Source organism: Pogoniulus pusillus, chromosome 38, assembly GCF_015220805.1.
Source record: "Pogoniulus pusillus isolate bPogPus1 chromosome 38, bPogPus1.pri, whole genome shotgun sequence".
Lineage (NCBI taxonomy): Eukaryota > Metazoa > Chordata > Aves > Piciformes > Lybiidae > Pogoniulus > Pogoniulus pusillus.
This window is the reverse complement of record NC_087301.1, coordinates 9,193,999-9,220,793: the sequence shown is the minus strand read 5'-3', so window position 1 is coordinate 9,220,793 and position 26,795 is coordinate 9,193,999. Positions and strand designations below refer to the sequence as shown.

Genomic DNA, 26,795 nt, shown 5'->3' with positions numbered 1-26,795 from the left:
GAAGGGGGCATGCGGCTGAGCGACGGCAGCGCTACCCAATGGCACCGCCGCGGCAGGCCCCGTCCCGCTGTTTAAATGCCGGCGACGGTTGGCGGCCTCGGTAGCGACCGCGGCGGGAGCGCAGCAGCGGCCGGGCGCGGGCAGGTACGGGGGGACGGCGGCCGGGGGGCTTCGGGGGGAGGAGGAGGAGGCCTGGTAGGTGGGGGGGGTCTTTGGCTGCCCCAGCCCGGTACAGTCTCAGCGGGTCCCACCACAAGCGCCAAGGCGCCGCAGCCAGGTGAGAGCTCTGAGGAGGCTGAGTCCCCTCCGGACACCCCTTGGCCCTACCCGGAGCCGGACTCCGCCAGATCTCCTTAAATGCATAGAAACTGCACTAAAAATCTGCAATTCTAGGTCAACCAAACCCAAAAGTGGGGTGAGAGACCCTGAGGGACCCCTCCCAGGCACCCCACCTCCCACCCAGCCCCTCTGAGGCACAGCAGCACTGCACAAGATGCTCTGAAGTGCATAACGGAGCACTAAGATCCTGCAGTTTCAGTCAATGAAGGGCAGAGCGAGGGGCTCTGAGAGGGCTGAGGGTCCTCCACCCACCTCACGGGCAAAAAGCCACAAGAGTGTGTGAAAAGAGTGCTAGAAAAATGCTTTTCTTGGTCAATTCACAAAGACCCGAAGCAGAGAGGCTCTGAGGGGGTGAGGGACCCCCACATCCCCCCCAGCATGGCACAGATTTTCCTGAACGCTGTAACAAGCAGCACTACAAAGTGCTTTGTTGTGTCAGCTAAGAAAACCAAGGGGGACAGAGGTGCCCCTCGACCCCCTCCCAGGCCTGAGACACAGCAGCAAGCCACAAATTGTCTGGAAATGTATAGAAATAGCCCTGGAAAACTGCACTTTTTGGTCAACTCCTAAAGAATGAAAGCAGGCTGAGGGGGAGAGGCATCCCCTACCCCCCCCCGGCCACCGCAGCAGTGCACAGACCCTCCTGAACGCTGCACATCAGCACTACCCAAGTGCTTCTCTGGTGGCTGAAGAAAAGCAGAGCAGGGTGAGGCAGCCCTCAGGCCCTCCGCAGAGCCCAGACACGGCAGCACTCCCCAGAGCAGCTTGGCGTTTATAAAAGTAGCCCTGGAAAATGCCCTCTCTCTGCCGCCGAATCCCTCCCCGGGCGGGCACTGCCCGGCCCCGGCGCCGTCACTCTGCGTCCACGCAGACCCTCTTGGGAGGCTGCTCTGTGCCAGCGCCGCTCTCTGGGCCGTGGTGGCTCCTCTTGCTGTCGGGGGGCTGCTGGTCCCCGTCCTCGCCCAGGTGCAGGCCCTGGGGGGTCTCGATGCGGCCCCTGCGCACGAAGTGGCGGATCCTGGCCTCCAGCCCCTGGCACCTGGGCCGTGCCAGCAGCGGCTTGTAGGTGCGGGCTCGGACGCCTTCCATGAGGCTGCTGGCCTGGAGCTGCAGGGGAGGCTTCAGCTCGCCCCAGAGGATGGTTGTGCTGTTCCCTGGGCCTGTAATGAGATTAGGAGAGCAGCAGTTGTTTGGATAATCTGCTTAATTACCTCTTTGTATCCTCATTCTGACAACCTGCTGTAATTCCAAGCTCCTGGGCTGCTGTCCTGATCACAAAGGCAGAAAGAAAATGGGAAAGAGATGTAGTGAACCAAGAGTGAAGGCATAAACCTGCTGTGTGGGCTTCTTTCTCCCTGTTTTTCATCAAGTGATGTCCACACCAAGTGGTTTGTTTACTATTGTCAGCATATTTAGGGCTAGGAAGCTGCTGAGGGACCTGGAACAGCTCTGTGAGAAGCAAAGGCTGTGGGGCTGAGAGCCTGCAGAAGAGCAGCCTGAGGGGATCTCATCAGTGCTAATCAATAGCCCAAGGGTGGGAGTCAGGAGGATGGGACCAGGCTTTGTTCATTGGTCCCCAGTGCCAGGATAAGAGGCAATGGGCACAAGGTGCAACATGAGAAGTTCCATCTAAACATGAGGAGGAACTTTTTTAATTTGAGGGTGCTGGAGGCCTGGAGCAGGCTGCCCAGAGAGGCTGTAGTCTCCTCTGGAAAGCTTCCAACCATCCCCCAGCCATTGTGCTCTTGGGCAAGCTGCTGTGGGTGCCCTTCTTGAGAGGAGGGGTTGGACTGGATGATCTCCAGAAGTCCCTTCCCAACACACACTGTGCTGGGGTTCTGTGGTTTCTGCTTTGGGGTACATGTTAGAGGTAAGCTGGTGTGCACACGAGCTTGTCCATCCCTGGAGCTCCATGAATCCTGGTTCTTTTGCTGTATTGGCCAAGCATTTCAGCTTTGATTTGGACTCAGGTTTTGGTTGAACTCAATGCTCTTGCCACCCAGAGGGACCTGGACAAGCTGGAGAGGTGGGGCTGTGTGAACCTCCTGACATTCATCAAGGGCAAGGCCCAGGTCCTGCAGCTGGCTCAGAACAACTCCAGTGGCAGCCCAGGCTGGGGCTGAAGGGCTGAGAGCAGCCCTGGGGAGAAGGACTTGGGGGTGCTGGGGGTGCAGAGCTGGACAGGAGCCAGCACTGAGCGCTGCCAGCCCAGCCCCAGCCTGCCCTGGGCTGATCCCCAGCAGGGTGGGCAGCAGGGGCAGGGAGGGGATTCTGCCCCTCTGCTGTGTCTGCTGAGACCCCCCTGCAGTGCTGGGGCAGCTCTGGAGCCCTCAGCACAGCACAGACAGTGACCTGCTGCAGCAGGGCCAGAGGAGGCCACAGCAGGGCTGGCAGGGCTCTGCTGGCAGCCCAGGCTGGCAGAGGTAGCCTTGGGCAGCCTGCAGCAGGGAAGGCTCCAGGGAGCCCTTCTGGTGGCCTTGCAGGGCTTGAAGCAAGCTGGGCACAGAGTGTGGAGCAGGAGCTGTTGGGCCAGGCCAAGGGGGGAGGGGTTGGAAGTGCAAGAGGGAGCTTGAGAGTGGAGAGAAGGGAGAAGTGTTTGGCACTGAGGGTGTGGAGAGCCTGTGCCAGGCTGCCCAGAGAGCTGGGAGCTGCCCCTGGCTGGCAGCACTGCAGGGCAGGGTGTGTGGGGCTGTGAGCAGCCTGCTCTGGCTGGGGGTGTCCCTGGGGGCTGCAAGTGAGGTGGACTGGACGAGGTTCCCACCCAAAACCATTCCATGCTTCATCTCAGAAGACTTTTCCACCCTTACACCACCCTGTACCCCCAGCCCATCCCTTACCGTTTGCAGCAGCTACGGGAGCAGCATCCAGGCCCTGTAACATGTCTCTCAGCACCTGAGTCTTGACAGCATGGCTGGCCCAGAGCTGCTGCAGGTGGGTGACGTTGAACTCCTGCACATCTCGGTCGTAGAGCCACTGTAGGTTCTCAAACTCACAGTCGTAGAGGACCAGGGGGAACTCAACAGCCATGCTGGGGAGAAAGAGAGGAGGTCTCAGCTACTGCTGTGCTAGAGGCTCCCATCAGCTGCAGCTGTGCCAAAGGCCCTCATATCAGCCTGTCCTCTGCCACAGTCACCCTTTTATCCTTTAAAAATGTAATGATCTTAACAGGAAACCCAAGGATCAGAGCCCCCAGCAGCTTGTCTGAGCAGCAGCATCTCCACGGGCAGCTCTTGGGGAGCCAGCGCTGCCTGCCCTGCCGCCGGACGCAGGAGCCGGCCCCGGAGGGCTGTCCCAGCCCTTGTACCTGTACTGTGGCTTCCGGGGGTTCCTCTCCACGTCCAGCAGCTCGTCGATGACCTCTGGGCTCTCCATGCCCTGGCCGATGAGGAAGAGGATGGCCATCATGCAGCGCACCTGGTGGTAGAGGAAGGCCTGTCCCGTCACTTCGAACTGGCACAGGCGGAAGGGGTCCTGCGGCTGGCTGCTGCCCGCGCCCTGCTGCGCCCAGGTGACGGCGGCGCTGCGGATGGTCCTCTGGAAGGTGAGCACTCCGTTGGCCACGTCCATCTTGCAGAGGTTGCGGAAGTCGTGGGTGCCCACGAACCTCTGGGCCGCTGCGTTCATGAGGGCCACGTCCAGGCCGGCGCAGGGGAAGAAGTAGCGGTAGGTCCTCTGCAGGCAGCTGAAGCGGGCGCTGAAGTCGGCACCCACCGGCGCCCAGGCCAGCACCCGGATGTCGGCGGGCAGCACCCTGTTGAGGATGTGGGTGTAGCGCAGCTCCTCCTCCTCACCCTCGCCCCGGGAGCCACCCCCGTGGCCATTCAGCTGCTTCCCCTCCGAGAGGTTGGAGCGGAGATCCAGGGAGATCACCTGCGGAGAGGGACACCAGGATCAGCTCCCAGCTGGGAGGCTCGGTGCCTCCAGCCAAGTCTTCCCACTCTGCTGCCGAAGACATCCAGGATCTGGAATGGGGTATCTCACCACCCCTGCCTGTGGGTGCTCTGCCGAGCTGCTGCCAGATGCCACCAGAGCCTTTAATAAACCAAAGAAGGCTGCAGGCTGCCTACGTAGCCTGGGCTGGAAACAGCTCCAGCTTCAGGCGGATTTCAGGATCTCAGCTGCTTTGGGGCCCTTTTTTGCTGGAGAGGATGCTGAGGGCAGGAACAGCCTGGCTGGGAAACCTGCTGCGGGGACAACAGGTGCCAGTGTGCTCCAGAGGTGGCTCGGGAGCTTATTTTGTGTGGCTTACCTTGTGAAGGAGAGCAGACAGCCCACCTGAGCCCACGCCAGGCTGGTGGGGCAAAAAGGAACCAGCTCTGAGTCTGAACCAGGCTGGTGGGGCACAACTGAAGCAGCTCTGAGCCCAACCACCCCAGTAAAGAAAACTGGAGCCAGCTCTGAGTCCAAACTACTCCAAGGCAAACCTGATCCAGCTCTGAGGTGAAGCTGAGGCAGCTCCAAGCACGAAGCTCTAGTGGCTGTGCCCACTGCCCATGGCTCAGTGCCCACCCAGCCACCCGCTCGCTCCCTAACCTCCAGATCCTGCTCCCACGCTCCCTCCCACTGGCTGTGCTCCCCTCAGCCCCTTCCAGGCAGGAATTCAGCTGCAGCAGTCTGCAGGAAGCCAGCCAGGAGTTGGCTGTGGGCTTTGTTGTGGAACTGGTGAGAAGGTTTGGCCAAGGAAGGGGCATCTCCCTCTGCTCCCTGTGGGGAAGCTGCTGCCTAAATCCCATTTTGTCATCCCCAAAAAAGGCCCCTGGAAAAAAAAAACATGGGGGAAAAGTGGGGCTGGGATGAGGGAAAAGTGAGTGGGATGAAAAATTGGGATAAATATAAGGAAGATTGGTGACAGTATGGCAAAAATGGTGGTAATATGGGGAAAACCAGAAGTACCAATGTGGAAAAAGCTGGCCCTGGTATGGGAAATTTGGGTTAATATGGAAAATAAGGAAAAATATGGGGAAAACTGGCACCAACATAAAGTGGGGCTGATATGGGGAAACTTTGCACTAAGATGGAAAAACCTGGCTCTGTGTCCCAGGTGGAAGCCTGGAAGCTCTGCCTCCCCCCTGGCTTTCCACCCCAGATGGCAGCCTGGAAGCTCTGCCTCCTCCCTGGCTCTCCACCCCAGATGGCAGCCTGGACACCCAGGAGCGCCTCAGGGTGATGCTGACCTGCCCGAAGGCGCTGACCCCCTTGTCGGTGCGCCCGCAGCGGTGGTAGTTGGAGGTCTGCCTGTCGTTCACCAGCCGTGTCTTCTTCAAGGCCTCGAAGAGCTTCTCCTCGATGGTGTTGGTGGTGTTCTCCTGGCTGGCAAAGCCCTGGTAGCCCCAGCCCAGGTAGGCGATCTTCAGTGCCACGTGTCTGCGGCCGTGAGCGCCGAAATCGAAGGGTCGCTGCTGCCGCTTCTTGCCTCTGGCGGCGCCCGAAGGAGCTTCCTTTTCCCCGGTGTCCTCCTTGTCCTCCCGGAGCTTCTCCTGCAGCCGCTTCACCTCCTCCTCCAGCTCCTGCACCCTCCTCAGGAGCTGCTCTGGATCGGGAGCTGTGCTCCCCTCTGCCATGAAGCCTGACGGAGTTGCCGGCAGCTCCTCGGGGTCTGCAGAGAAAGAGACTCCAGGACTGTAGCACTTTGGGAGCTTCGTGGCACCCAGAGGCTTGTTTGTGAAGTGATTGTTCCCTGTGGAATCATCCTTGATGTTTGTAACCTTTGGTGTTCCCAGCGGAGCCGAGGGGGCTTAGCTTGGGACTTCTACAGGTTTCCTGATCCCTTGGCTGCCTTGTGAGTGGAAGCTGCACCCTGAGCTCTTTTGACTGCAGGTCCTGAGGTTTGGTGCAACCAGAGCCATAACCCACAACAGCCAACTTCCAAACAAGGCTCTGTGCTGAGCCTTCTTCTGTGGAAGGAAAAATTAACCCAGATTAAATCACAGCTGGGCACTGTGTGAGAAGAGGGGAAAATCCTCATGTCCAACCTAAACCTCCCCTGGGGCAACCTGGAGACATTTCTTCTTACCCTGTTCTCAGCTGCTTTGTCCTTCTCTGGCCCTGCTCCAGCTCCTCAGTGTCCTCCTGGCACTCAGGGCCCACAGCTGAACCCAGCACTCAAGGGGTGGCCTCAGCAGTGCCCAGCCCAGGGGCACAATCCCTGCCCTGCTTCTGCTGCCCACACCACTGCTGAGCCAGGCCAGGCTGCTGCTGCCCTTCTTGCCCACCTGGGCACCCCCTGGCTCCCCTTCAGCTGCTGCCACCCAGCACCCCTAGGACCCAGGTGGCCAAGAGAGCCAGTGGCATCCTGGCCTGCATCAGGAATGGTGTGGTCAGCAGGAGCAGGGAGGTCATTCTGCCCCTGTACTCTGCACTGGTTAGACCACACCTTGAGTGCTGTGTTCAGTTCTGGGCTCCCCAGTTTAGGAGGGACATTGAGATGCTTGAGCGTGTCCAGAGAAGGGCAACGAGGCTGGGGAGAGGCCTTGAGCACAGCCCTATGAGGAGAGGCTGAGGGAGCTGGGATTGGTTAGCCTGGAGAAGAGGAGGCTCAGGGGTGACCTTATTGTTGTCTACAACTACCTGAGGGGTGGTTGTGGCCAGGGGGAGGTTGCTCTCTTCTCTCAGGTGGCCAGCACCAGAACAAGAGGACACAGCCTTAGGCTGTGCCAGGGGAGATTTAGGCTGGAGGTGAGGAGAAAGTTCTTCCCTGAGAGAGTCATTGGACACTGGAATGGGCTGCCCGGGGAGGTGGTGGAGTCACCGTCCCTGGAGCTGTTCAAGGCAAGGTTGGACGTGGCACTTGGTGCCATGGTCTGGCCTTGAGCTCTGTGGTAAAGGGTTGGACTCGATGATCTGTGAGGTCTCTTCCAACCCTGATGATACTGTGATACTATGACCTCTCCTGCTGGGCACTTTCCAGCCACTCTGCCCCAGCCTGGAGCCTTCCTGGGGCTGTTGTGCCTCAAGGGCAGGATCCAGCCCTGGCCTTGTTGAACCTCATCCCATTGCCCTTGGCCCATCCATGCAGCCTGGCCTGGTCCCTCTGCAGAGCCTCCAACCCTCCAGCAGATCAACACTGCCACCCAGCTTGGTGCCATCTGCACACTGAGGGTGAAGGAGCCTTCTGCTGGCAGCAGGATTGGAGTAGCACAGCCCAGATACCCCCAGCCTAAACCAACTCCCCTGAACCCTAGAATTTGAGAGTCAGAGCTTCCCTGACAGCTTTATCCAGCTCCAACCTGGCACAGACTGACTCTGCTTTGTTTTCCTGCAGCTTGGTGGAAACCATGGAGGAGCTGACAGGCCTGGGCCGGGTCTCTGCAGAGGATGAGGAGCAGCTGGCAGCCCTGCTGGCCCTGTATGCCCGGCAGGGACACAGCAGGGAGTCGACACAGTCCTCTGAGGACGCCTGCTGTGAGGCCTCTCTCGATCTGGGGGTGCAGCCAGCCCTTCCCGAGGAGCAAAGGGGCACCAAGAGGTTGGTGATGAAGAGGAAGGTGCTAAGGCACAGACCTGATGGAGGAGTGGAGATCTCTGACGAGTCAGAGAACGACCCTGAGGTGTGGAGCCTGAGGCAGAAAATGCTCCAGCCTGAGACTGACGACAGCATCTCTGAGGGGGAGATGGAGACCAGCAGCAGCATCTTCCCCCGTGAGTCCGAAGGGGACAGTCCCCTCCTGCTCAGGGAGTCCCGGAGCCGGAGCTCTCGCACTTCTCAGTGCAGCACAGCGCCCAAATCCTTCATCCCCCCTCGGCTGGAGCCGCTGGGACATCACCGAGGCAAGACCGACTGCGTGGCCAAGTACTTCGACTACAAACGGGAGTGGGACAAGTTCGGGATCCCGGGGGAGAATCCGCGGCTGGAGCTGCGCAGGAGCATCCGGGAGCAGATGCGGTGCCCGCCCGAGCTGCCCGCCAGGGCCCCGCAGCCCTGCGTGCCCAACACCTACATCGTGCCCACCGAGAAGAAGCGGGCGGCGCTGCGCTGGGCGGTGCGCTGGGAGCTGGCCAAGGGCCTCCTGCCCCGCGGGGCCTCTCGCTGGCTCTCCAAAGCCCACAGCTTCTGACGGCTCCGCGGCCTCTGCCCCACAACCCCCACCCCAGCTGGGGCAGGTTTATGGCACCTGGGCACTGCCTCTGCTTAATAAAAGGTCTGGAAGGTTTGGGGGGTGCTGTGGGTTGTTTAAGGTCTCCTGAGCCCCTTGGATTCCCCATCTATCATAACCCCACCCCACTCTGGGCTCCTCTTGCCTGTTTTTACCTCATTTTGATAATAAATTAATTTGGGGGTGACATGAAGGTAAAAATATTTTCTTCCAGGACACCCTGAAATGACAGCAGGGATGGGGGATGGGGGCCCAGTTACTTATCCATGCAGAAATGCTCCCTGAAAGGGGGGGGCAAGGACTGGAGTTGGTGAGGGGTCCCCCCAGGCCCCTGCAGAGGGGCACAAGGTTGACCCCAGATGGCAGCTGGGGGGGTGAGTGTTTCACCCCAGCCTGGGGACCCTGCTTGCCACCCCAACTGTGGGGGGGTTCTGGTACCCCAGGGCCCTTGTGGGATGGGACTTGTCCTGATTCTCCAGCCCTTCGTGGGTCTCTCATCCACCTCTGAGTGGGTCTTTGTCCCCCAGGACCTCAAGTAAATCCCCCCAAACCTTATAGGGAACAGCTCTGGCAGCCTCTGCCCCTCTGCATGCCAGGGATGGAGGACTGTGAGGAGCAGCTGGGGGGAGAGGGGGGCAGCCTCTGCTCCTTGGGGGCAAGGGACAGGAGCAGATGGAAGGGTTCCAAACTGCCCCAGAGGAGGCTCAGGAAATATTTCTGCCCTGGAAGGGTTCCCAAACCTTGGAATGGGCTGCCGAGGGCACAGTCAGCAGCCCTGGGCGGGGGGGGCAGCAGTGTGTGGCCCTGGTGCTGAGGGCTATGGTTTGGTGCTGAGCCTGCAGAGCCGGGCCAGGGCTGGGCTGGGAGGGCTCTGCCAACGAGATGTTTTCTGTGGTTTCTGTGACCTCCTGCTTCGTCCCACCGCGTCCCTGCCCCCCGCATCCAGGGACCGGCACCCCCCTCCAGCGCGGGGGCTCTGCTCCCCAGGGGCCAGCACCCTGCGGGCTCCCAGAGTCCCTTCCCCAGCCCCTGTGAGGTCGCTGCTCCCACACCACCGCGCTCAGGGTCAGTCCCCAGCGCCCTGCAGACACCTTCCACCCTACGGCAGGGGCCTTGTCGCCCCCAGCGCTTTAAGGACCCCGGAACGCTGCGGGCCCGGTGCTGGCAGCCCGCAGGGGCCAGGCCCTGCCCCAGCGACCCCCCCAGCGCCTCCCGGGGCCGGGACCGGCGCCCTGCACGGTGCCACCTCTTCCGTCCTGCGGCAGTGCCTCCCACCGGGGGCCCTACGGCGCGGAACGGCCCAGCCCGGCCCTACCTGCGGGTCCCGCCGCTGCCGGTGCCGCTGCCGCTGCCAATGCCGCTGCCGGTGCCGGTGCCGGTGCCGCTGCCGCTGCCGCTGCCGGTGCCGGTGCCGCTGCCGGTGCCGGTGCCGCTCCCGGGCCGCTCCCGCCCATCCGGCGCCACTTCCGGCCCGCAGCCCTCCGGCCGCCAGGGGGCGCCGCAGCTCGGGCCGCAGCCAGCCGCCATGGCGGGCAACGGCGCCGGGGCCGAGCCGGTGCGCAGCGAGCAGAGCCCGGCCCGCCCCTCCCGCGGCCTCGGCCCCTTGCCCGGGCGTGTCCCCGGTAGCAGCCCCTCTCCCCCGCAGCTCCGCCGCCCGGGCCTGCCGCCGCCCCGCCGCGACCGCTTCGTGTGCCACAGGGGTAAGGGGAGAGCAGGCCTCGGCCCCTGCCCGTGTGGCGAGGAGGACCTCGGGCCGGGGCCTCAGAGTCTCCCCTGGTTTGTCCTCCCTCTGCAGGCTCTGGCGATGATAAGGAGGAGGACGATGAGAGGGAGGACAGAGGTGGGTCCTCGAGCCTCCTCGGGGCCTTTCCGTGCAGCAAGAGAGGGAAACTGAGGCAGGGAGGGGGCAGTTGAGGGCCCTGAGTGCCAGAAGGACACTGAGGAGCTGGAGCAGGGCCAGAGAAGGGCAGCAAAGGTGGGGAAGGGTCTGGAGAAGAGGGCTGGGGAGGGGCAGCTGAGGGAGCTGGGGGTGCTGAGCGTGGAGCAGAGGAGGCTGAGAGGAGACCTCATTGCTGTCTGCAGCTCCCTTTAAGGTGGGGTTGGGCTCTGCTGCCAGGCCCCCAGGGACAGAACAAGAGGACACAGCCTCAGGCTGTGCCAGGGCAGGCTCAGGCTGGATGTTAGGAAGAAGTTCTTCACAGCAAGAGAGTGGCATTGGGATGGGCTGCCAGGGGTTAGTTCACCAGAAGGTGTTGGGGGATAGGTTGGACTCGATGAGCTCAGAGGTCTTTTCCAACCTCCTTTGTTCTGTCGTTCTCTGAGGTGGGAGTTGGTCTCTTCTCCCAAGGAGCAAGGGATAAGACAAGAAGAAATGTCCCCAGGTTACCCTGTGAGAGGTTTAGGTTGGACATGAGGGACAGTTTCCCTTGACGGTTGTCAAAGCCTGTCCCAGGCTGTCCAGGGCAGTGGTGGAGTCCTTGCCCTCGGAGGGGCTTCAAAGCTGTGTAGGTGTCCTGAGGGGCATGGTTTGGTGCTGCCCCGGCAGTGCTGGGTTAAGGACTGGATCCCATGGTCAGAAAGGTCTCTTCCAAGCAAACCACCTCCACAATGTGTTCCTGAAGAGCCTCCCCTCCTGCAGCGACCCTGGCCGAAGCCTCCCTGCTGAACAAGCTGATCCACACCTCCCTGGTGGAGTCCAGCCACAGCGTGGAGATCCTGCAGCAGGACCCTCGCTCCCCACTCTTCTCCATCAAAACCTTTGAGGAGCTGACCCTGTGAGTCACTGCCCCTCAGCCTGCCAAGAACCCCCGGAGGGCCCAGTGGGCCCTTTCTGATGCTTCTTGTTGCAGGAAGAAGGAGCTTCTGGAAGGGATTTATGCCATGGGCTTCAACAGGCCCTCCAAAATCCAGGGCACGGCGCTGCCCATCATGCTGGCGTACCCGTGAGTGGGACATGCCACGTGGGACAGCCCTCTCTGCACTCCCTGCCACGGCAGGGGGACACCCACCCCCTCCTGGCTTTACTGAGCAGCTTTTGTCTTGCAGGCCCCAAAATCTGATTGCCCAGAGCCAGTCAGGGACAGGGAAAACAGCAGCGTTCGCCCTGGCGATGCTGAGCAGAGTTAATGCCACTGAGAAGCACCCACAGGTAATGCAGGAGAGGCAGGCCTGAGGCACCAGGAGCTCGGTCAAGCCTTCCAGGTGCTTCCTGGGAGCAGAGCTCTGGGGCTTGGCCCCACCTTGGTGTGATTTTAACCATGAAGGGGATGATCAAGCCCCAGCAGCAGGTAGGGTGGAGCGTGTGGTGCCCGCTCCTGGGAGGCACTTGGCAGCACTTCAAGCCAAGCTGCAGCTCTCCTGGAGGGTAACGTTTGGAGCAGCTGCTGAAGCTGCTGGGTTTGGGGTGGCTCCAACGCCCACCACGAGCCACAGGCACCTCTCTGTGTGCAGAAGCAGTTTTGTCAGCTGACCCATCTTGGCCCTGTGGGGTGACTGAAGCCATCACTTTGAAGCCAGGCACAGAAACCACCAGCACCATGCTCCAGGAGGTTAATTTCTGCTCCAGATCAGCTACAGCAGCTGCTCTCTGCCTGCATGCCTCTGGCTCTGCTGTGTCCTCATCTCCAAACGTGACCAACTCTGGGTGCCTCTGTGCTCTGCAGGGAGTCTGGGACTTGCCTTGTGCTCTTTCTGTTCTCTCCCTGCTGGATGCCATCCCTGGCAGCACCCTTGGCTCTTAACTGGGACGTGTCTGGTCTCACAGCATCTCCTCTCCTCCCACCAGTGCCTCTGCTTGGCTCCCACCTACGAGCTGGCCCTGCAGATTGGGCAGGTGATCGAGAAGATTGGGCTGTTCTGCACCGACATCAGAGTGACCTATGCCATCCGGGGCAACCGCGGTGAGCCGCAGCTGCTGCCAGCCTCTCCTCCAGCTCAGCCCCCTGCAGCCACACAGCCTGGCAAGGGGGGACTGGAGGTAGCTCCAGCCAGTGGCCACTCACAAGTGGTGTTCCCCAGGCCAGGTGTCCTCAGCAATGCTCTGGGTGAGGGCATTGAGGCTCCCCCAGGCAGTGTGCAGATGGCACCAAGCTGGGTGGCTGTGCTCTGCTGCAGGGTTGGAGGCTCTGCAGAGGGACCAGGCCAGGCTGCATGGATGGGCCAAGGGCAATGGTGTGGGCAGCAGGAGCAGGGCAGGGATTGTGCCCCTGGGCTGGGCACTGCTGAGGCCACCCCTTGAGTGCTGAGCTCAGTTGTGGGCCCTGAGAGCCAGGAGTACATTGAGGAGCTGGAGCAGGGCCAGAGAAGGGCAGCAAAGGTGGGGAAGGGTCTGGAGAAGAGGGCTGGGGAGGGGCAGCTGAGGGAGCTGGGGGTGCTGAGCGTGGAGCAGAGGAGGCTGAGAGGAGACCTCATTGCTCTCTGCAGCTCCCTGCCAGGAGCCAGCTGGGGTTGGGCTCTGCTGCCAGGGAAGGGACAGGACAAGAGGAAATGTCCTCATATTGCCCCAGGGGAGGTTTGGGTTGGCCACGAGGAACAATTTCTTCCCCTCGAGGGTTGCCCAGGCCTGACCCAGGCTGCCCAGGGCAGTCATGGAGTCTCCATCCCTGGAGGAGCTTGAAAGCCCTTGGAGGTGTGGTGCTGAGTGCCCTGGGTTGTTGGTGCCCTGGCACTGCTGGCAAAGATTGGACTTGAAGACCTGGAAGGTGCCTTCTGTGGTTCTGTGACACACATAGAAGACTTTCAGCACTCCCCTCCCCTAAGGAGGCTCTTTCCTGACTGCTGTCTGCTCCCAGACTCCCCACACAGGGATGGTTTCCCCCTGTGAAGCTGTAGGGAAGCAGTGGGGGTGGAAGAGACACTGGCACAAGAGCACAGAGTCACAGACTGTGACCTTTGATCCTCTCCCTGGAGGTGTTCAGGACCAGGTTGGATGAGGCCTTGAGCAACCTGTTCCAGTGGAAGTGTCCCTGGGCATGGCAGAGGCTTGGAGCTGGCAGAGCTTTGAGGTCCCTTCCAGCCTGAACCATTCTGTGATTCTGTGATCAGCCCCACTTGGAATTCTGCTCCCAGGCTCCACAAGCTCCCCAGGAGTCAGAGATGGGACAATGGGGCGGGGAGGGGGGGACAAGCTCTTGGGCAGCCTTTGGCAGGGCCTGGGTGCCATTGCCTCTCTGGCAGTCCGGCAGGGCAGAGTGTCCAAGGAGCAGATAGTGGTGGGCACGCCGGGCACCGTGCTGGACTGGTGCTTCAAGCTGAAGGTGGTGGACCTGAGCCAGATCAGGCTGTTCGTGCTGGACGAGGCTGACATCATGATCGACACCCAGAACCTCTCCCAACAGAGCATCCGCGTCCAGAGGTGTGCCACCCCGGGCTGCCCCCTCCCTGCCAGCCTTGGGCCCCTTTGCTGCTCAGCTTTGAGGGAGTTTGCCACCAAATGAGCTGAGTCAGCAGCAAAAGGGTCGTGGTGGTGGTGGGCAGCAGGGAAGTGTCAGTGCAGGAGTCAGCCCCACCCTGAGACACACGGGCAGAGGTCTGTGCCCCTCAGCTGCAGAGGGGCTGCAGCCTCTGACCCAAAAGCAGTCTGAAGCCAATTTTTTGCCTCCTGGGAGGCACCAGGTTGCTCCTCTGGGCTAACAGGTCCACACTGTCCCTGCCAGGGCTTTGCCCAAGACCTGCCAGCTGCTGCTCTTCTCGGCCACCTTCAGGGAGCGGGTGAGGGCCTTCGCCAGGCAGATCGTGGCCAACCCCATCGTGATAAAGCTGCGTGAGGAGGAGCTGACCCTCACCAACATCAGGCAGTACTTCATGGTCTGCCACAGCAGGGAGCACAAGTACAGAGCCCTCTGCAACATCTATGGCAGCATCACCATCGGCCAGGCTATGATCTTCTGCCAGGTAGAGCCCCTCAGCCTGCCCAGGGAGATCCTCACACGACTGCTTGGGTAGGTGGTGTCCACCTCTGCTTCAGCGAGGCTTTGGACAACTCTCCCACAGGATCCTAGCAAGGGGAGCAAAGAAAGTGTGGGTGGGATGAGGTGGGTTGAGACCTGGCTGAGGGACACAGCTCAGATGGTTGAGATCAGTGGGGCAGGGTCTAGGTGGAGGCCCAGAGCATGGTGGTGGTCCCTAGGGGTCAGAATTGGGTTCAGTCTTCAGCATCTTTGGCACTGACCTGGATGAAGGCACAGAGAAGAGCCTCAGGCACTTTGCTGCTGGCACAGAAGTGGCAGCAGTGGCTGAGAGCCCTCAGGCTGTGCTAGCACCCAGGGAGCCCTGGGCAGGATGCAGAGCTGGGGCAGAGCAACCTGAGGGAGGCCAAGCAGGGCAAGGGCAGGTCCTGGCCCTGGGCAGGAACAACCTCCTGCAGCAGCACAGCTGAGGGGGAGCTGCTGCGAAGCAGCTGCAAGGAGCAGGAGCTGGCAGTGCTGGGGGGCACAAGTGGGCAGGAGGCAGCAGTGTGGGCTGGGGGCCAAGGAGGCCAAAGGTGTGGTGGGGGGCATGGAGCAGAGTGTGGGCAGCAGGGCAAGGGAGGTTGCGCTGCCCTGTGCTGTGCCCTGCTGAGGCCACGTGTGCAGCGCTGGGCCCAGCTGTGTGGTGCCCAGGGGCAGAGGCAGGGCAGTGGTGCAGAGAGTGCAGTGGGAGCTGGGAAGCTGCTGAGGGGCCTGGAGCAGCTGTGTGAGGAGCAAAGGCTGAGAGCCCTGGGGCTGAGAGGCTGCAGGAGAGCAGCCCCAGAGGGCATCTGCTGAGTGCTCAGCAGCAAGAGCTGAAGGAGCTGTGGGGGGCAGGAGCCTGGGGCCAGGCTCTTGCCAGTGGCAGGCCAAGGGGCAAGGGGCAGAGAGTGGCAGGCAGGAGGCTGCCTGTGGAGAGGAGGAGAAAGTTGTTTGTTGTGAGGGTGCTGGAGCCTGGAGCAGGCTGCCCAGAGAGGCTGTGGAGTGTCCTTGTGTGGAGAGCTTCCAACCCCCCTGGGCACTGTGACCCTGGCCCAGTACCCATGAGGAATCCTGCTGCTGCCTGTGCCCAGACCCGCAAGAGCGCAGAGTGGCTGGCAGCAGAGATGTGCCAGGACGGGCACCAGGTGGGCATCCTGACCGGGGACCTGACGGTGGCGCAGAGAGCCAGCACCATCCAGCGCTTCCGCGACGGGCAGGAGAAGGTCCTCATCGTCACCAACATCTGCGCCAGAGGTAGCCTGCAGCTCCCCACGGCCTGCAGTGCGCTGCGGGGCCTGGAGGGTCCGTCCTGACCGCCAGGGCCAGCTGCTGCCGTCCCACAGCCCCTCTCGTCGGCAGGCATCGACGTGCAGCAGGTGACTGTGGTGGTGAACTTCAGCCTGCCCATGGACGGGAAGAGGGAGCCGGAGCTGGAGACCTACCTGCACCGCATCGGGCGCACCGGGCGCTTCGGCAAGCAGGGCATCGCCTTCAGCATGCTGGAGCAGGAGGAGCTCTGGGTCATCCAGGTGATAGAGAAGCACTTCCGTGAGTATCCCTGCGGACCCCCCGCGGGAGCTGCCCTTGCACTGCTCCTGCCCCCTCAGCCTGCTGCACCTGGGCCTTGCTGGGCTGCTCTTCGTGCTGGGGCACAGCCCACTTGGTACCCACTGAGTGCTGGAATCCCAGACTGGTTTGGGTGGGAAGGGACACCCAAAGCTCATCCACTGAGCCCCCTGCAGCCCCCAGGGACACCCTCAGCCAGGGCAGGCTGCTCACAGCCCCATACACCCTGCCCTGCAGTGCTGCCAGCCAGGGGCAGCTCCCACCTCTCTGGGCAGCCTGGCACAGGCTCTCCACACCCTCAGTGCCAAACACTTCTCCCTTCTCTCCACTCTCAAGCTCCCTCTTGCACTTCCAACCCCTCCCCCCTTGGCCTGGTCCAACAGCTCCTGCTCCACACTCTGTGCCCAGCTTGCTTCAAGCCCTGCAAGGCCACCAGAAGGGCTCCCTGGAGCCTTCCCTGCTGCAGGCTGCCCAAGGCCACCTCTGCCAGCCTGGGCTGCCAGCAGAGCCCTGCCAGCCCTGCTGTGGCCTCCTCTGGCCCTGCTGCAGCAGGTCCCTGTCTGTGCTGTGCTGAGGGCTCCAGAGCTGCCCCAGCACTGCAGGTGCCAATTTACCTCCCACTGGGCTGCAGATCTCAGTCCCAGGGGTGCTGGTGGCCACTGCAAGGCTCAGCCCTGGCCACAGGTCCTTCCTGAGGGCAAATTTATTGCTGGTCCTGAACATCATGAGGGTTGTCATGGAACTTGCTGCACTGGTGGCTTTTCAGGCCATGGTGTCTGTTTTCATGGAACCATTGAGCTGTTTCAGTTGACAGAGGACTGAGATCCTGGAGTCCAGCCATGAGCCCAGCACTGTCAGGGCACCACTAATGCTTGACCCTCAGCACCACACCTTAGTAGCCCTCCAGGGATGGGGACTCTACCACTGCCCTGGACAGCCCAGGCCAGGCCTTGACAACCCCCAGCGGAACAAATTGTTCCTCATGTCCAACATAAACCTCTCCTGGGGCACCTTGAGGCCATTTCCTCCTGTCCTATCACCTGTTGGGAGGAAAACCCAGCCCCAGCTGGCTGCAGGCTCCTGGCAGGGAGCAATGAGGTCTCCTCTCAGCCTCCTCTGCTCCACGCTCAGCACCCCCAGCTCCCTCAGCTGCCCCTCCCCAGCCCTCTTCTCCAGACCCTTCCCCACCTTTGCTGCCCTTCTCTGGCCCTGCTCCAGCTCCTCAGTGTCCTCCTGGCACTCAGGGCCCACAGCTGAACCCAGCACTCAAGGGGTGGCCTCAGCAGTGCCCAGCCCAGGGGCACAATCCCTGCCCTGCTCCTGCTGCCCACACCACTGCTGAGCCAGGCCAGGCTGCTGCTGCCCTTCTTGCCCACCTGGGCACCCCCTGGCTCCCCTTCAGCTGCTGCCACCCAGCACCCCCAGGGCCTTTCCTGCTGGCCACTTTCCAGCCACTCTGCCCCAGCCTGGAGCCCTCCTGGGGCTGCTGTGCCCCAAAGACTAGACCCAGCCCTGGCCTTGCTGAACCTCATCCCATTGCCCTTGGCCCATCCCTGCAGCCTGGCCTGGTCCCTCTGCAGAGTTTCCAATCCTCCACAGCTGGACACAGCCACAGCCTTTCCCTCACCCTCTACAAACCACCTCCCATCACTACATCTGTAAGCAGGATTCCCAGAGGATGCAGATCCAGCAACCCAACTTCTTGTGCCTCCTACAGACACCAAGATCAAGCAGCTGGACCCAGACGACATGGAGGAGCTGGAGGAGCTGGAATACTGAGTGAGGAGCTGGGATGTGTTTCCAGGGTCCCAGTGCTGCTTCAGAATGGAAGAAACAGTTCCCAGAGAAGTCGCCCAGTTCTCTTTTGGTTGGTTACTTTTAGCTGTTTGCTTTTGTTGTGATGTTGCAGAAGGTAGGTGGGGGAGAACCTCAACGCCCCCAGTTGTTATCCTTGATGTTGTTCCTGGATCTCTCTCTGAGGTTTTGAGGTTTGAGCCTTCCCCCCGAGGGGTTTAAGCTGAGGTCAGGCTCCCCGCGAATGGGTGAAGAGATCTGAAAATGTGGGGACCGTTCTCTAGCGGGCCCCAGGCCTGGGCGAGCTGTCTCCAGGCGTGGGAGAAGCTGTGGCAAGGGCAGCGGCGGGGGCGCAGCGGCCGCTAGGTGGCAGTGCGGGGCCGCCGCCGCCCGCCCCACGCCTGCCCAAGCGCCGTGCGCAGGGCACAGGTTGGGGCTGGCCTGGGCCACTTGTCCCCAGCCCCGGGGTGGCTTTGTGCCTTGGGGCTTCTTCCCTCCGCTGGCGCCCAGAAAGTCTCCAATAAAAGGGATTCGTTTCTTTTACTTCACCTGTGGCTGAGTGCTTTCCCCAGGCCCTGCCGGTGCAGCCCTGGCGGCCCTGCCGGTGCCAAGCCTGTTTGTCACCATCTGCTGCTTCTCCCCAGGCAGCCTCTGCCCAGTCCTGCATGGAGGGCACCTCGATGGAGGCACCTGGCAGCAGCTTGAGGTGGGGAGCAAGGCTCCAGCCCAGCTGTGCCCCCCCCCAGTGCCCGAATTTAACCCGTTTGGGGCATTTTGAGCCCAAGAAGATTGCTGTGGGGGACCCTGCATCCTCTGCCTTCTGCTGCTGCTTGTGGGAGGTGAGAGAAGTTCTCAGGTCCCACCGAATTTGGAGCGGTTTTGAGCCCTCTAAACCTCTGCCTGGGCACTGAGACTGCAATTATCCATAACGAGCAATTCATTCTAATTAACGGAGAGGCGGCAGGGAAGTGCCTCCTGCCTCCTCCGAGCTGGATTCGCTCCGGACAATCCCCCTTGGGGTAATCCCAGCTTTAAGGGCTGGATGCAGCAGCCTCCTGTGCCTCCCTCCGCCCCCGAACCATCCACACCCTAAAATGCCCCCTGGGGGTGCTCCAGGCTCCCCCCCGGGTTCCATTACAGCGCCGCTGCTCCCCCTATCAATGTTTGATGGGCTGGAGAGCGGGAGATGAAATATCAAACCCCGCCGGCCGCCGGCTTCCCCCGGCTCCCAAACGCCACATTCGCACCCGAGGGGGGCAGCAGCCTCTTTGCCCCCTCGTTTAGCCTCAGAGTTTATCCGTGTGTGGGTAACAGGCAGGAGAAGTCCCCCTGGCAGAGGTGGGAGCCAGGCGATGCCATTCCTGCGCTGAGCGCGCCCAGCCTCAGCCCTGAGATTGCGGGGCCCGAGACGGGCTCGGTGTCAGGTTCCTGCACCCCCCCAGACTGATAAATAATTAAGAGTTAATCAGGGCTGGGCCTAATTGCCCCGGGAGGGAAACCGGAGAGCAGGTCTGGGTGGAGAGCGCAGCCCTGCTTCGGGCTGGCACCGGACATGGCGGCATGGAGCGGGGCTGGGCAGCGTCGCCGCCCCGGGGGGCAGCCTGGATCCTCTGCCTGCTGCCGGCGCTGGCGCGGGGTGAGCACAGTCCGCTTCGGTCCCCCCCGATTCGCTGGTGCGGGGCAGGGCGGGAGGGCTGGGGCCAGCAGAGCTCTGACCGGGTCGCCACGCAGGCTTCGTGCCAGGCCAGCTGCTGGCCAGCGGCGAGGCTGCCTACGAGGAGCGGACGGTGACAGGCGTGCGGGGCCGGGCGGTGGAGCTGAGCTGCGGGCGGGCGGCGGCGGCGGCCCCGCCGGCCGTGGTCTTCTGGAGCTTCGCGGCGGCAGCGGGCTCGGGTCCGCCGCTGGCCGTGGCGGTGGGCTCGGGCTGGGAGGTGGCAGTGGCGCCCGAAGCGGGCACCCTGGGCCGGGTGACGCTGCGCAACGGGACGCTGGAGCTGCGGGAGCTGCGGGTGGCCGCCCGCGGGCGCTTCCTCTGCCAAGCGCTGTTCCCGGAGCTCGGGCGGCTCCGAGTGGGATACGCTGCGGTCCTCCTGCGCGTCCTGGGTAAGGCACCGGGCACCCCGCGGGCACTGCCAGCTGCACACTGCCCGCTGCTGAGCGACCCTTGCTCTGCGCAGCCCTTCACACCCTGGCCGCTGAAAGCCTCTGCTGGCCAGCATCGCGTGGGACTGGCCAACGATGGGCCCCACTAGCCAACACAGAGCCTCACTAGCCGACAAAGGGCCCCACTAGCCAGCAGAGGGTTCCACTAGCCAGTGAAGGGTTCCACTAGCCAACAAAGCAGGTCACTATCAAACACAGAGCCCCACTAGCCAAGGTAGTGGCACACTAGCCACTGGCACACCTTGCTAGCCAGGAAAGGGCTCCACCTGCCAACACAGCCCCACTAGCCAGTATAGAGCCCCACTAACTGAGACAGCACCACTCTAGCCAAAGGAGCAGGCCACTAGCCAGCACAGAGGCTGACTAGCCAATGTAGAGCTCCCCACTAGCCAAGGTAGCACCTCATTGGGCAGTGATCAGGCCACTAGGCAGTGTAGAGCCATAGTAGCCATGGCAGTGGCCCACTAGCCACCAAGGGGCCCACCAGTCAATCAAGCATGCCACTAGCCAACACAGAGCCACACTAGCCAGCAAACACCCCAGAAGCCAGCATGGCACCCTGCTAGCCAAAGCTACTCCCCACCAGCCAACAGCCAACGCAGAGCCCCAGCAGCCAAGGTGGAGCCCCACGAGCCATCAAAGCAGTCTGCTAGCCAACACCCCCCCACCTCCAGCCAACCGTACTGGCCAGCACAGCACTCCACTAGCCATCCCCATCTCCTTGCCCTGGCCAGCCCAACGTCCCACCAGCCCATAACTGGTCTCACTGGCCCACAGTGGCCGCTCCAGGCAGTCCCTGTGCCCACAGCCCCAACCACCCCTCACTGGCCCACAGATGTTCTCAGCTGCCAGCCCGGAGAGGCTCTCACACTGTGCATGCCCTCGGCTGGGGGGGCAGGAGGGGTCTGGGGGCTTCTGGCAGGGCTGGCACAAGGGGATGGGAACTGCAGGGGCCCTCGTGGCTGCTTGCCCCCAGTGCCTGTCTCCAAGCCCTTCGTGAGGCCAACGGCGGCGGCGGCGGCAGAGGGGGCAGCGGTGGCCCTGACCTGCTCTGTGAGGGAGGGGACAGAGCCTCTGAGCTTCTCCTGGCAGCACCAGGACCCCCGGGGAGGTCCCTCAGTGCCCCCCAAGGGGCTGGGGGACGCCGGGGCTGAGCTGCAGCTGACGCCAGCCAACCGCAGCCACGCAGGATGGTACAGCTGCACCGTGGGCAACGAGGCCAACAGCCGCAGCAGCGAGCCTGTCTACCTGGACATCGTCTGTGAGTGCCCTCCCTGTGCCCACGAGTGCCCCCCCTGTGCCCACTGCGCATCGCCTCTGAGTGCCCACGGGGGGCACCACCCGTGGTGGCATCCTCAACTATGCCACCATGCCCTCCAAGCACCCTGCCACCGTGGTACATCCTCGTGGCACATCCATGGGCACACCAAGTGCCATAATGCCTCCATGGCCACTACCCTGCATCCTTGGCCACCGTGATGCCTCCACGGCTACCATGTTACATCTGTGGTCATCATGTACCCTGCCACCATGTATGGTATGGCTGTGGCCACCGTGGTGTCTCCATGACCACCAGGTAGGGCTGTGGCCGACAGTCATGCTGCTGCCATGATGCATCAGTGACCACCATGGCACCTCCATGGCCACCATGTGAAGTGTCCCATAATGGTTCCATGCCCACCATGGCACACCTATGACCTCTCTGTGTCCTGACACCACCATGCCCTCATGGCCATGTGTTCTGCCACCATGATGCCTCCATGGTATGCCCATGGTGAATGAGGATGTCACCACCATCGTGGCTCCACAGACACCATGGCATGCCCATGGATACCATGGCACCACCTTGGCAACCATGCACCCTGTCACCATCACACTTCCATGGCCACCATGTGCCATGCCACAAAAGTGTGTCCATAGCTATCGTGATGCCACCATGGCCGCTGTGCACCTTGCCAGCATGGTATGTCCACCTCCACAGCCACCATGTCAGCATGGGGTGTCTTTGGCCACCCTGCACCATGGCACCTTCATGGTCACTGTGTTAGCCACTACAGTGCCTGTGTGACCACCGTGCCACTGCAGTGCCCCCATGGCCACCATATTGCCTCCCTGGCCACCCTGCACCATGGTACATCCACGGCTACTGTGCCCCAGGCCACCACGGTGCCACTGCAGTCCCTGTGCTGCCTCCCTGACCACCGCGCACCAATGGCACCTCCACAGCCGCCACGGTTGGCACTTGCTAAGGAGGCTTCCCAGCCTGGTGTCCCGCCAGCGGGCAGGCTGCCCGGGGAGGGCTGTGTCGCTCTGCGGGGCATCCTGGTGGCACAGGGTGCCTGTGTCGCGGCAGACGGCCCGGACCCGCCAGCCATCAGCGTGGAGCCCTTCTCGCCGGCGCAGGGAGCGTTCTCGGCGGGCGAGCGGGAGGATGTGGTGCTGAGCTGCCTGGCGCCCTCCAACCCCCCCAGCCGCTACGTCTGGCTCCACAACGGCTCCCAGGTGCACACCGGGCAGACCTTCGTCATCGCCGCCATCGCCCGCGCCCAGGCGGGCACCTACACCTGCCTGGCGGAGAACAGCCACCTGCAGACCCGCACCCAGGCCACCATCGTCCTCACCGTCTACTGTAAGTAACCCCCGGGCGCAGGGGGCGGCCCGGCAGGTGCCCCCCCGCGCGGTGCGATGGACCAACACAGCTGCCTGGTGAGGACGTGGGTGTGAGGGGCAGGCTGGGTGGGTGGGGGTGGGCACCTTCTGCACCCCACCCCAGCGCCGATGGTCTCCCGCAGATCCGCCAGCCGGGACCCCCAGCTGCTCCGCCCTGGCCACCGCCGACCTGCGGGACGTGGCCCTGCGGTGCCGCTGGCCAGGGGGGTTCCCCCCGGCACGGCTGCGCTGGGTGGGCCCCGGACCCTCCAGGGAGGAGGAGGGGGTGATGGGGATGAGCTTTTCCATGGCCACCAGCATCCAGCCAGGGGCGGCCACCAGGAACGGCAGCTCCTTCTCCTGCCTGGCCTCCCACCCGGCGCTGCCGCAGGGCGCTGCGTGCGGGACCACCCTGTGTGAGTAGGGAGGGGTTTGTGTCCCCCCGCCCCAACCCCTGCCTGCCCCCTCCTTGGCATAGCACAGCCATGGTGACCCCCACACCACAGCCTGAGGTGGGCACCCCAAGGTAAGGCCACCTTGGCTGGGATCTGCAGCAATGCCAGCTTGCCCCCAAATGGCTGTCCCCGTGGCACAGTTGGGGTGCAGAGCCTTGAGGGGGGCGTCTCCTTGTTTCCGTGGTGGGGGGCACTTTGGCACCGGACCCCACCCCAACACCTCTCCACCCCACAGGGGTCCCGGCTGGCAGCCCCTCCTGCACGGCAGCGGCCACCAAGGGCGATGAGTTCGTGATGCTGCGGTGCCAGTGGGAGGGGGGCACGCCGCCAGTCACCCTGCGCTGGCAGGACGGTGGGGGACAAGCACTGGGGGACCCCTCGCCCTCCGCCACCGTCCTGGTGCTGGGTGCCGGCGACAGTTTGCGGGGTCAGGACTTCGTCTGCGCGGCCGCACACCCCCTGCGGGCCACCGGCACCGAGTGCCGCCTGCGGCTGGGTAAGCCCTGCCCATCCGCCGGCTGCCATCGCGCTGCCACCGTGCTGCCAGGGGGTTCCACGTCCCCACCGGGGTCCCTTCTCGCTGGGCAGACGTCCCCAGGCTGGAGGCGGAGAGGAGCGAGGTGGCGGTGCTGGAGGGCAGCGAGGCGCGGCTGGCATGCCGGCGACACGACGGTGGCGCCAGTCTCGGTGCCACCATGGTTTGGTACGACCCCAAGGAGCAGGAGGTGACGCTGGGGCTGGCCAAGTACCAGTTGGAGCAGGGAGAAGAGTGGCTGAACCTCACAGTCCGGGATGCTGAGTGGCCAGGGGATGGTGGCACCTACCACTGCGCTGCGACCAACGCTGTGGGCACTGCCAGCCTCCCTGTCCACCTCCGTGTGGAGCGTGAGTCCTGGCAGGGCTTTGGGGTCTCCGGGGTGGGGGTCATAGAATCACAGAGTCATTTTGGGTGGACAAGCCCTGGCAGATCTTCCAGCCCAATTCTTCTCTGACTCCACCACGGCTGGGGCTCAGCCATGGCCCTCAGCACCACAGCTCTGTGTCTCTGACACACCTCCAGGGGTGGGCATTCAACCACCTCCCTGGGCAGCCTGGGACAGGCTTTCAGAACCCTTCCAGTGAAGAAATTGTTCCTGATCTCCAGCTTGAACGTCCCCTGGGGCAAGCTGAGGCCATTTCCTCTCATCCTATCTCTTCTTCCCTGGCAGCAGAGCCCAACCCCAGCTGGCTCCTGGCAGGGAGCTGCAGAGAGCAATGAGGTCTCCTCTCAGCCTCCTCTGCTCCACGCTCAGCACCCCCAGCTCCCTCAGCTGCCCCTCCCCAGCCCTCTTCTCCAGACCCTTCCCCACCTTTGCTGCCCTTCTCTGGCCCTGCTCCAGCTCCTCAGTGTCCTCCTGGCACTCAGGGCCCACAGCTGAACCCAGCACTCAAGGGGTGGCCTCAGCAGTGCCCAGCCCAGGGGCACAATCCCTGCCCTGCTCCTGCTGCCCACACCACTGCTGAGCCAGGCCAGGCTGCTGCTGCCCTTCCTGCCCACCTGGGCACCCCCTGGCTCCCCTTCAGCTGCTGCCACCCAGCACCCCCAGGGCCTTTCCTGCTGGGCACTTTCCAGCCACTCTGCCCCAGCCTGGAGCCCTCCTGGGGCTGCTGTGCCCCAAGGGCAGGACCCGGCCCTGGGCCTTGCTGAACCTCATCCCATTGCCCTTGGCCCATCCCTGCAGCCTGGCCTGGTCCCTCTGCAGAGCCTCCAACCCTGCAGCAGAATGTAATGTGGAGTGGGTTTTGTGACATCATGGGTGGGGCTGTGTGACACCGTGGAGAGGGCTGTTTGACATCGAAGAGCAGGCAGTGTGACATCAGAGAGACAGCTCTGATGTCACAGAGAGGGCTGTGTGACCTCACAGAGCAGGCTGAGTGACATCGTTTAGTGGCAGGTGTGACATCACAGAGCCAGAGCTGTAATAGTACAGAGCTGGCTGTGTGACATCACAGAGTGCTGTGTGACATCACAGAGTGCTGTGTGACATCAGGGAGCTGACTGTGACATCCTAGAGCAGGCTGTGGCAGGTCGGACTCGATGGTGTCCAGAGGTTCCAACCTCTAAGACCCTGTGGTGCTGTGAGCTCAGACTGCGGTGCCAGCTGTGCCAACCCCCCCGCCTGCCGTGTCCCCCCGCAGGGTACCCGCCGCCCCCCAACGTCACCATCAGCAGGCTGCGGTACTCGCGGGCGCGCACCGAGGTGCGGCTGGAGTGGCGCACGCAGGGCGCTGGCAACCTGACCGGCTTCGTGGTGCAGCGGCGCCAGGCCAGGAGACCCCCGCGGCGGGCACCGGGGCCCTGGGAAACGGCCGCGGGGGACATCGAGCCCCACACCCGCGACCGGCGCCTGGGGGGCCTGGACCCGGCCGTGGTCTATGCCTTCCGCATCTTGGCCGTCAACCACCGCCGGGCAGGGCACCCCTCCGAGGTGCAGACCCCAGGTGACGTGGGGCAGGGGCGGGGGACGCTGCTCTGGGCGGCCAGGGCTGGAGCGCAGGAGGTGTTTGTGTCCCACCACAGCTGCCGCCAGTAGGTTCCAGAGTGACCGGGCAGAGGCTCCCACCCCCTCCCTGCCTTTCGCGGGGGGGCTGCTGCCTGCCACACTGCCTCTGCCCTCCTTGCCCCCGGGGGTCGCGCAGGGGCTGACTGTGGCTGCTCTCTTCCAGCCGAGCCTCCCTTCGAGGCTTACCCGGCGGTGACAGCGGCGGCAGTGGTGGGGATGCTGCTGGCCACTGTCGCGTCCCTGCTGGCCGTGCGCTGGGTCGCCCAGCACCGGGACACCCTCCCACGTGAGTTCTGGGGCCCGGGGGGGGCGCAGGCCCCGCACCCCCACCCCTCACGTCCCTCTGTCCGTCCCCAGGGCTGCACGACCTCCTCTTCCGCACGTGAGTCACCAGACCACCCCCGCCCGGCGCTGCTGCCCCCCGGCGCCGGTCACACCCGCGGGTGTCGCTGTGCCCCCCAGGGCTGGTGCTGGTGCCCAGGAGCCCATCGGCACGCCGGAGGATGCCGAGACAGCCGCAGGCGCAGATGATGGAGCAGCATCGGCTCCGGCGGCCGCGGTTGTCCCCGGTGCAGCAGCAGGTAACAGCACCCCCGGGGTGAGCCCAGGGCTGAGCCATCCACCCCAGGGACCCAGCACCCACCCAGTGCCACCTGTGGCCCTCCCGCCCCTTGCAGAGCAGCTCCCAGCACCGCCGGACGCCGCCGAGGACGAACCTGTGAACGTCACCGTCACCGAGACGGCGACGCCGTGACCCCGGCGGCTCCTTGTGCCCTTTTCCTCCCCCGGCTTCCCTCTCTGTTGGCAGCTCTCAGCTCTGCCCAGCCCCCCCCGGGCCCCCAGCCCCTCCCAGCAATAAAGCCGGGAAAGGTGGAGGCAGCTCCCGGATCCTGGCCCCTGCGGCGCTGCAACAGGGAAACATCCCTGATCCGGCACAGAAACCGGGGGGGAGGTGAAGGGTGTGGGGGAGTGGTGGTGTCTGTGTGGGGGTGTCTGGGTGTGTGTCTGTGTGGGTGTCTGTGTGTCTGTCTCTGTGTGTGCCTATGCATGGTGGTGCTTAAAGAGATGCTGAGTTTGGCCCTTTGCTGAGACCTCATCTGGAGCACTGTGCCCAGCTCTGGAGCCCTCAACACAAGGGCCTGGACCTGCTGCAGAGGCTCCAGAGGAGGCCACAGAGGTGATGAGAGGCTGGAGCAGCTCTGCTGTGGGCACAGGCTGAGGGAGCTGAGGCTGTGCAGCCTGGAGAGGAGAAGGCTGCAGGCAGAG

General features: G+C 63.2%; 4 protein-coding genes across 6 annotated transcripts; 3 read left to right on the top strand and 1 right to left on the bottom strand.

The window, feature by feature from the left end:
- The first annotated feature begins 40 nt into the window (after nucleotides 1-40).
- Nucleotides 41-8,619, top strand: HYLS1 (HYLS1 centriolar and ciliogenesis associated). The gene is made up of 2 exons (XM_064173192.1): nucleotides 41-144; nucleotides 7,601-8,619. Exon 2 carries the CDS (start codon nucleotides 7,614-7,616, stop codon nucleotides 8,391-8,393), a length of 780 nt encoding a protein of 259 aa, XP_064029262.1. The 5' UTR covers nucleotides 41-144; nucleotides 7,601-7,613; the 3' UTR covers nucleotides 8,394-8,619.
- Nucleotides 629-9,804, bottom strand: PUS3 (pseudouridine synthase 3). The gene is made up of 5 exons (XM_064173189.1): nucleotides 9,748-9,804; nucleotides 5,514-5,935; nucleotides 3,644-4,209; nucleotides 3,177-3,367; nucleotides 629-1,499 (listed from the first exon to the last, which is right to left on the bottom strand). The coding sequence occupies exons 2-5, from the start codon at nucleotides 5,898-5,900 to the stop codon at nucleotides 1,192-1,194; spliced, it is 1,452 nt and encodes a 483-aa protein (XP_064029259.1). The 5' UTR covers nucleotides 5,901-5,935; nucleotides 9,748-9,804; the 3' UTR covers nucleotides 629-1,191.
- A 149-nt stretch (nucleotides 9,805-9,953) lies between these two features.
- On the top strand, nucleotides 9,954-18,267 carry DDX25 (DEAD-box helicase 25). Of its 3 annotated transcripts, none has more exons than XM_064173197.1 (11): nucleotides 9,954-10,132; nucleotides 10,228-10,272; nucleotides 11,071-11,206; nucleotides 11,282-11,374; nucleotides 11,478-11,580; nucleotides 12,217-12,331; nucleotides 13,608-13,785; nucleotides 14,087-14,371; nucleotides 15,416-15,613; nucleotides 15,719-15,907; nucleotides 17,643-18,267. In XM_064173197.1, exons 1-11 carry the CDS (start codon nucleotides 9,958-9,960, stop codon nucleotides 17,824-17,826), a joined length of 1,701 nt encoding a protein of 566 aa, XP_064029267.1. In that variant the 5' UTR covers nucleotides 9,954-9,957; the 3' UTR covers nucleotides 17,827-18,267. The 3 variants fall into 3 exon arrangements, with proteins under 3 accessions (XP_064029267.1, XP_064029269.1, XP_064029268.1); XM_064173199.1 differs by having other exon boundaries at nucleotides 14,087-14,324; nucleotides 15,451-15,613; nucleotides 17,643-17,793; XM_064173198.1 differs by lacking the exon at nucleotides 10,228-10,272.
- Nucleotides 18,268-19,279: 1,012 nt separating this feature from the next.
- On the top strand, nucleotides 19,280-26,393 carry VSIG10L2 (V-set and immunoglobulin domain containing 10 like 2). The gene is made up of 12 exons (XM_064173049.1): nucleotides 19,280-19,355; nucleotides 19,451-19,822; nucleotides 20,859-21,143; nucleotides 22,236-22,511; nucleotides 22,675-22,947; nucleotides 23,222-23,482; nucleotides 23,575-23,871; nucleotides 25,165-25,467; nucleotides 25,693-25,815; nucleotides 25,887-25,911; nucleotides 25,992-26,110; nucleotides 26,207-26,393. Exons 1-12 carry the CDS (start codon nucleotides 19,280-19,282, stop codon nucleotides 26,281-26,283), a joined length of 2,487 nt encoding a protein of 828 aa, XP_064029119.1. The 3' UTR covers nucleotides 26,284-26,393.
- The last annotated feature ends 402 nt before the right edge of the window (nucleotides 26,394-26,795 follow it).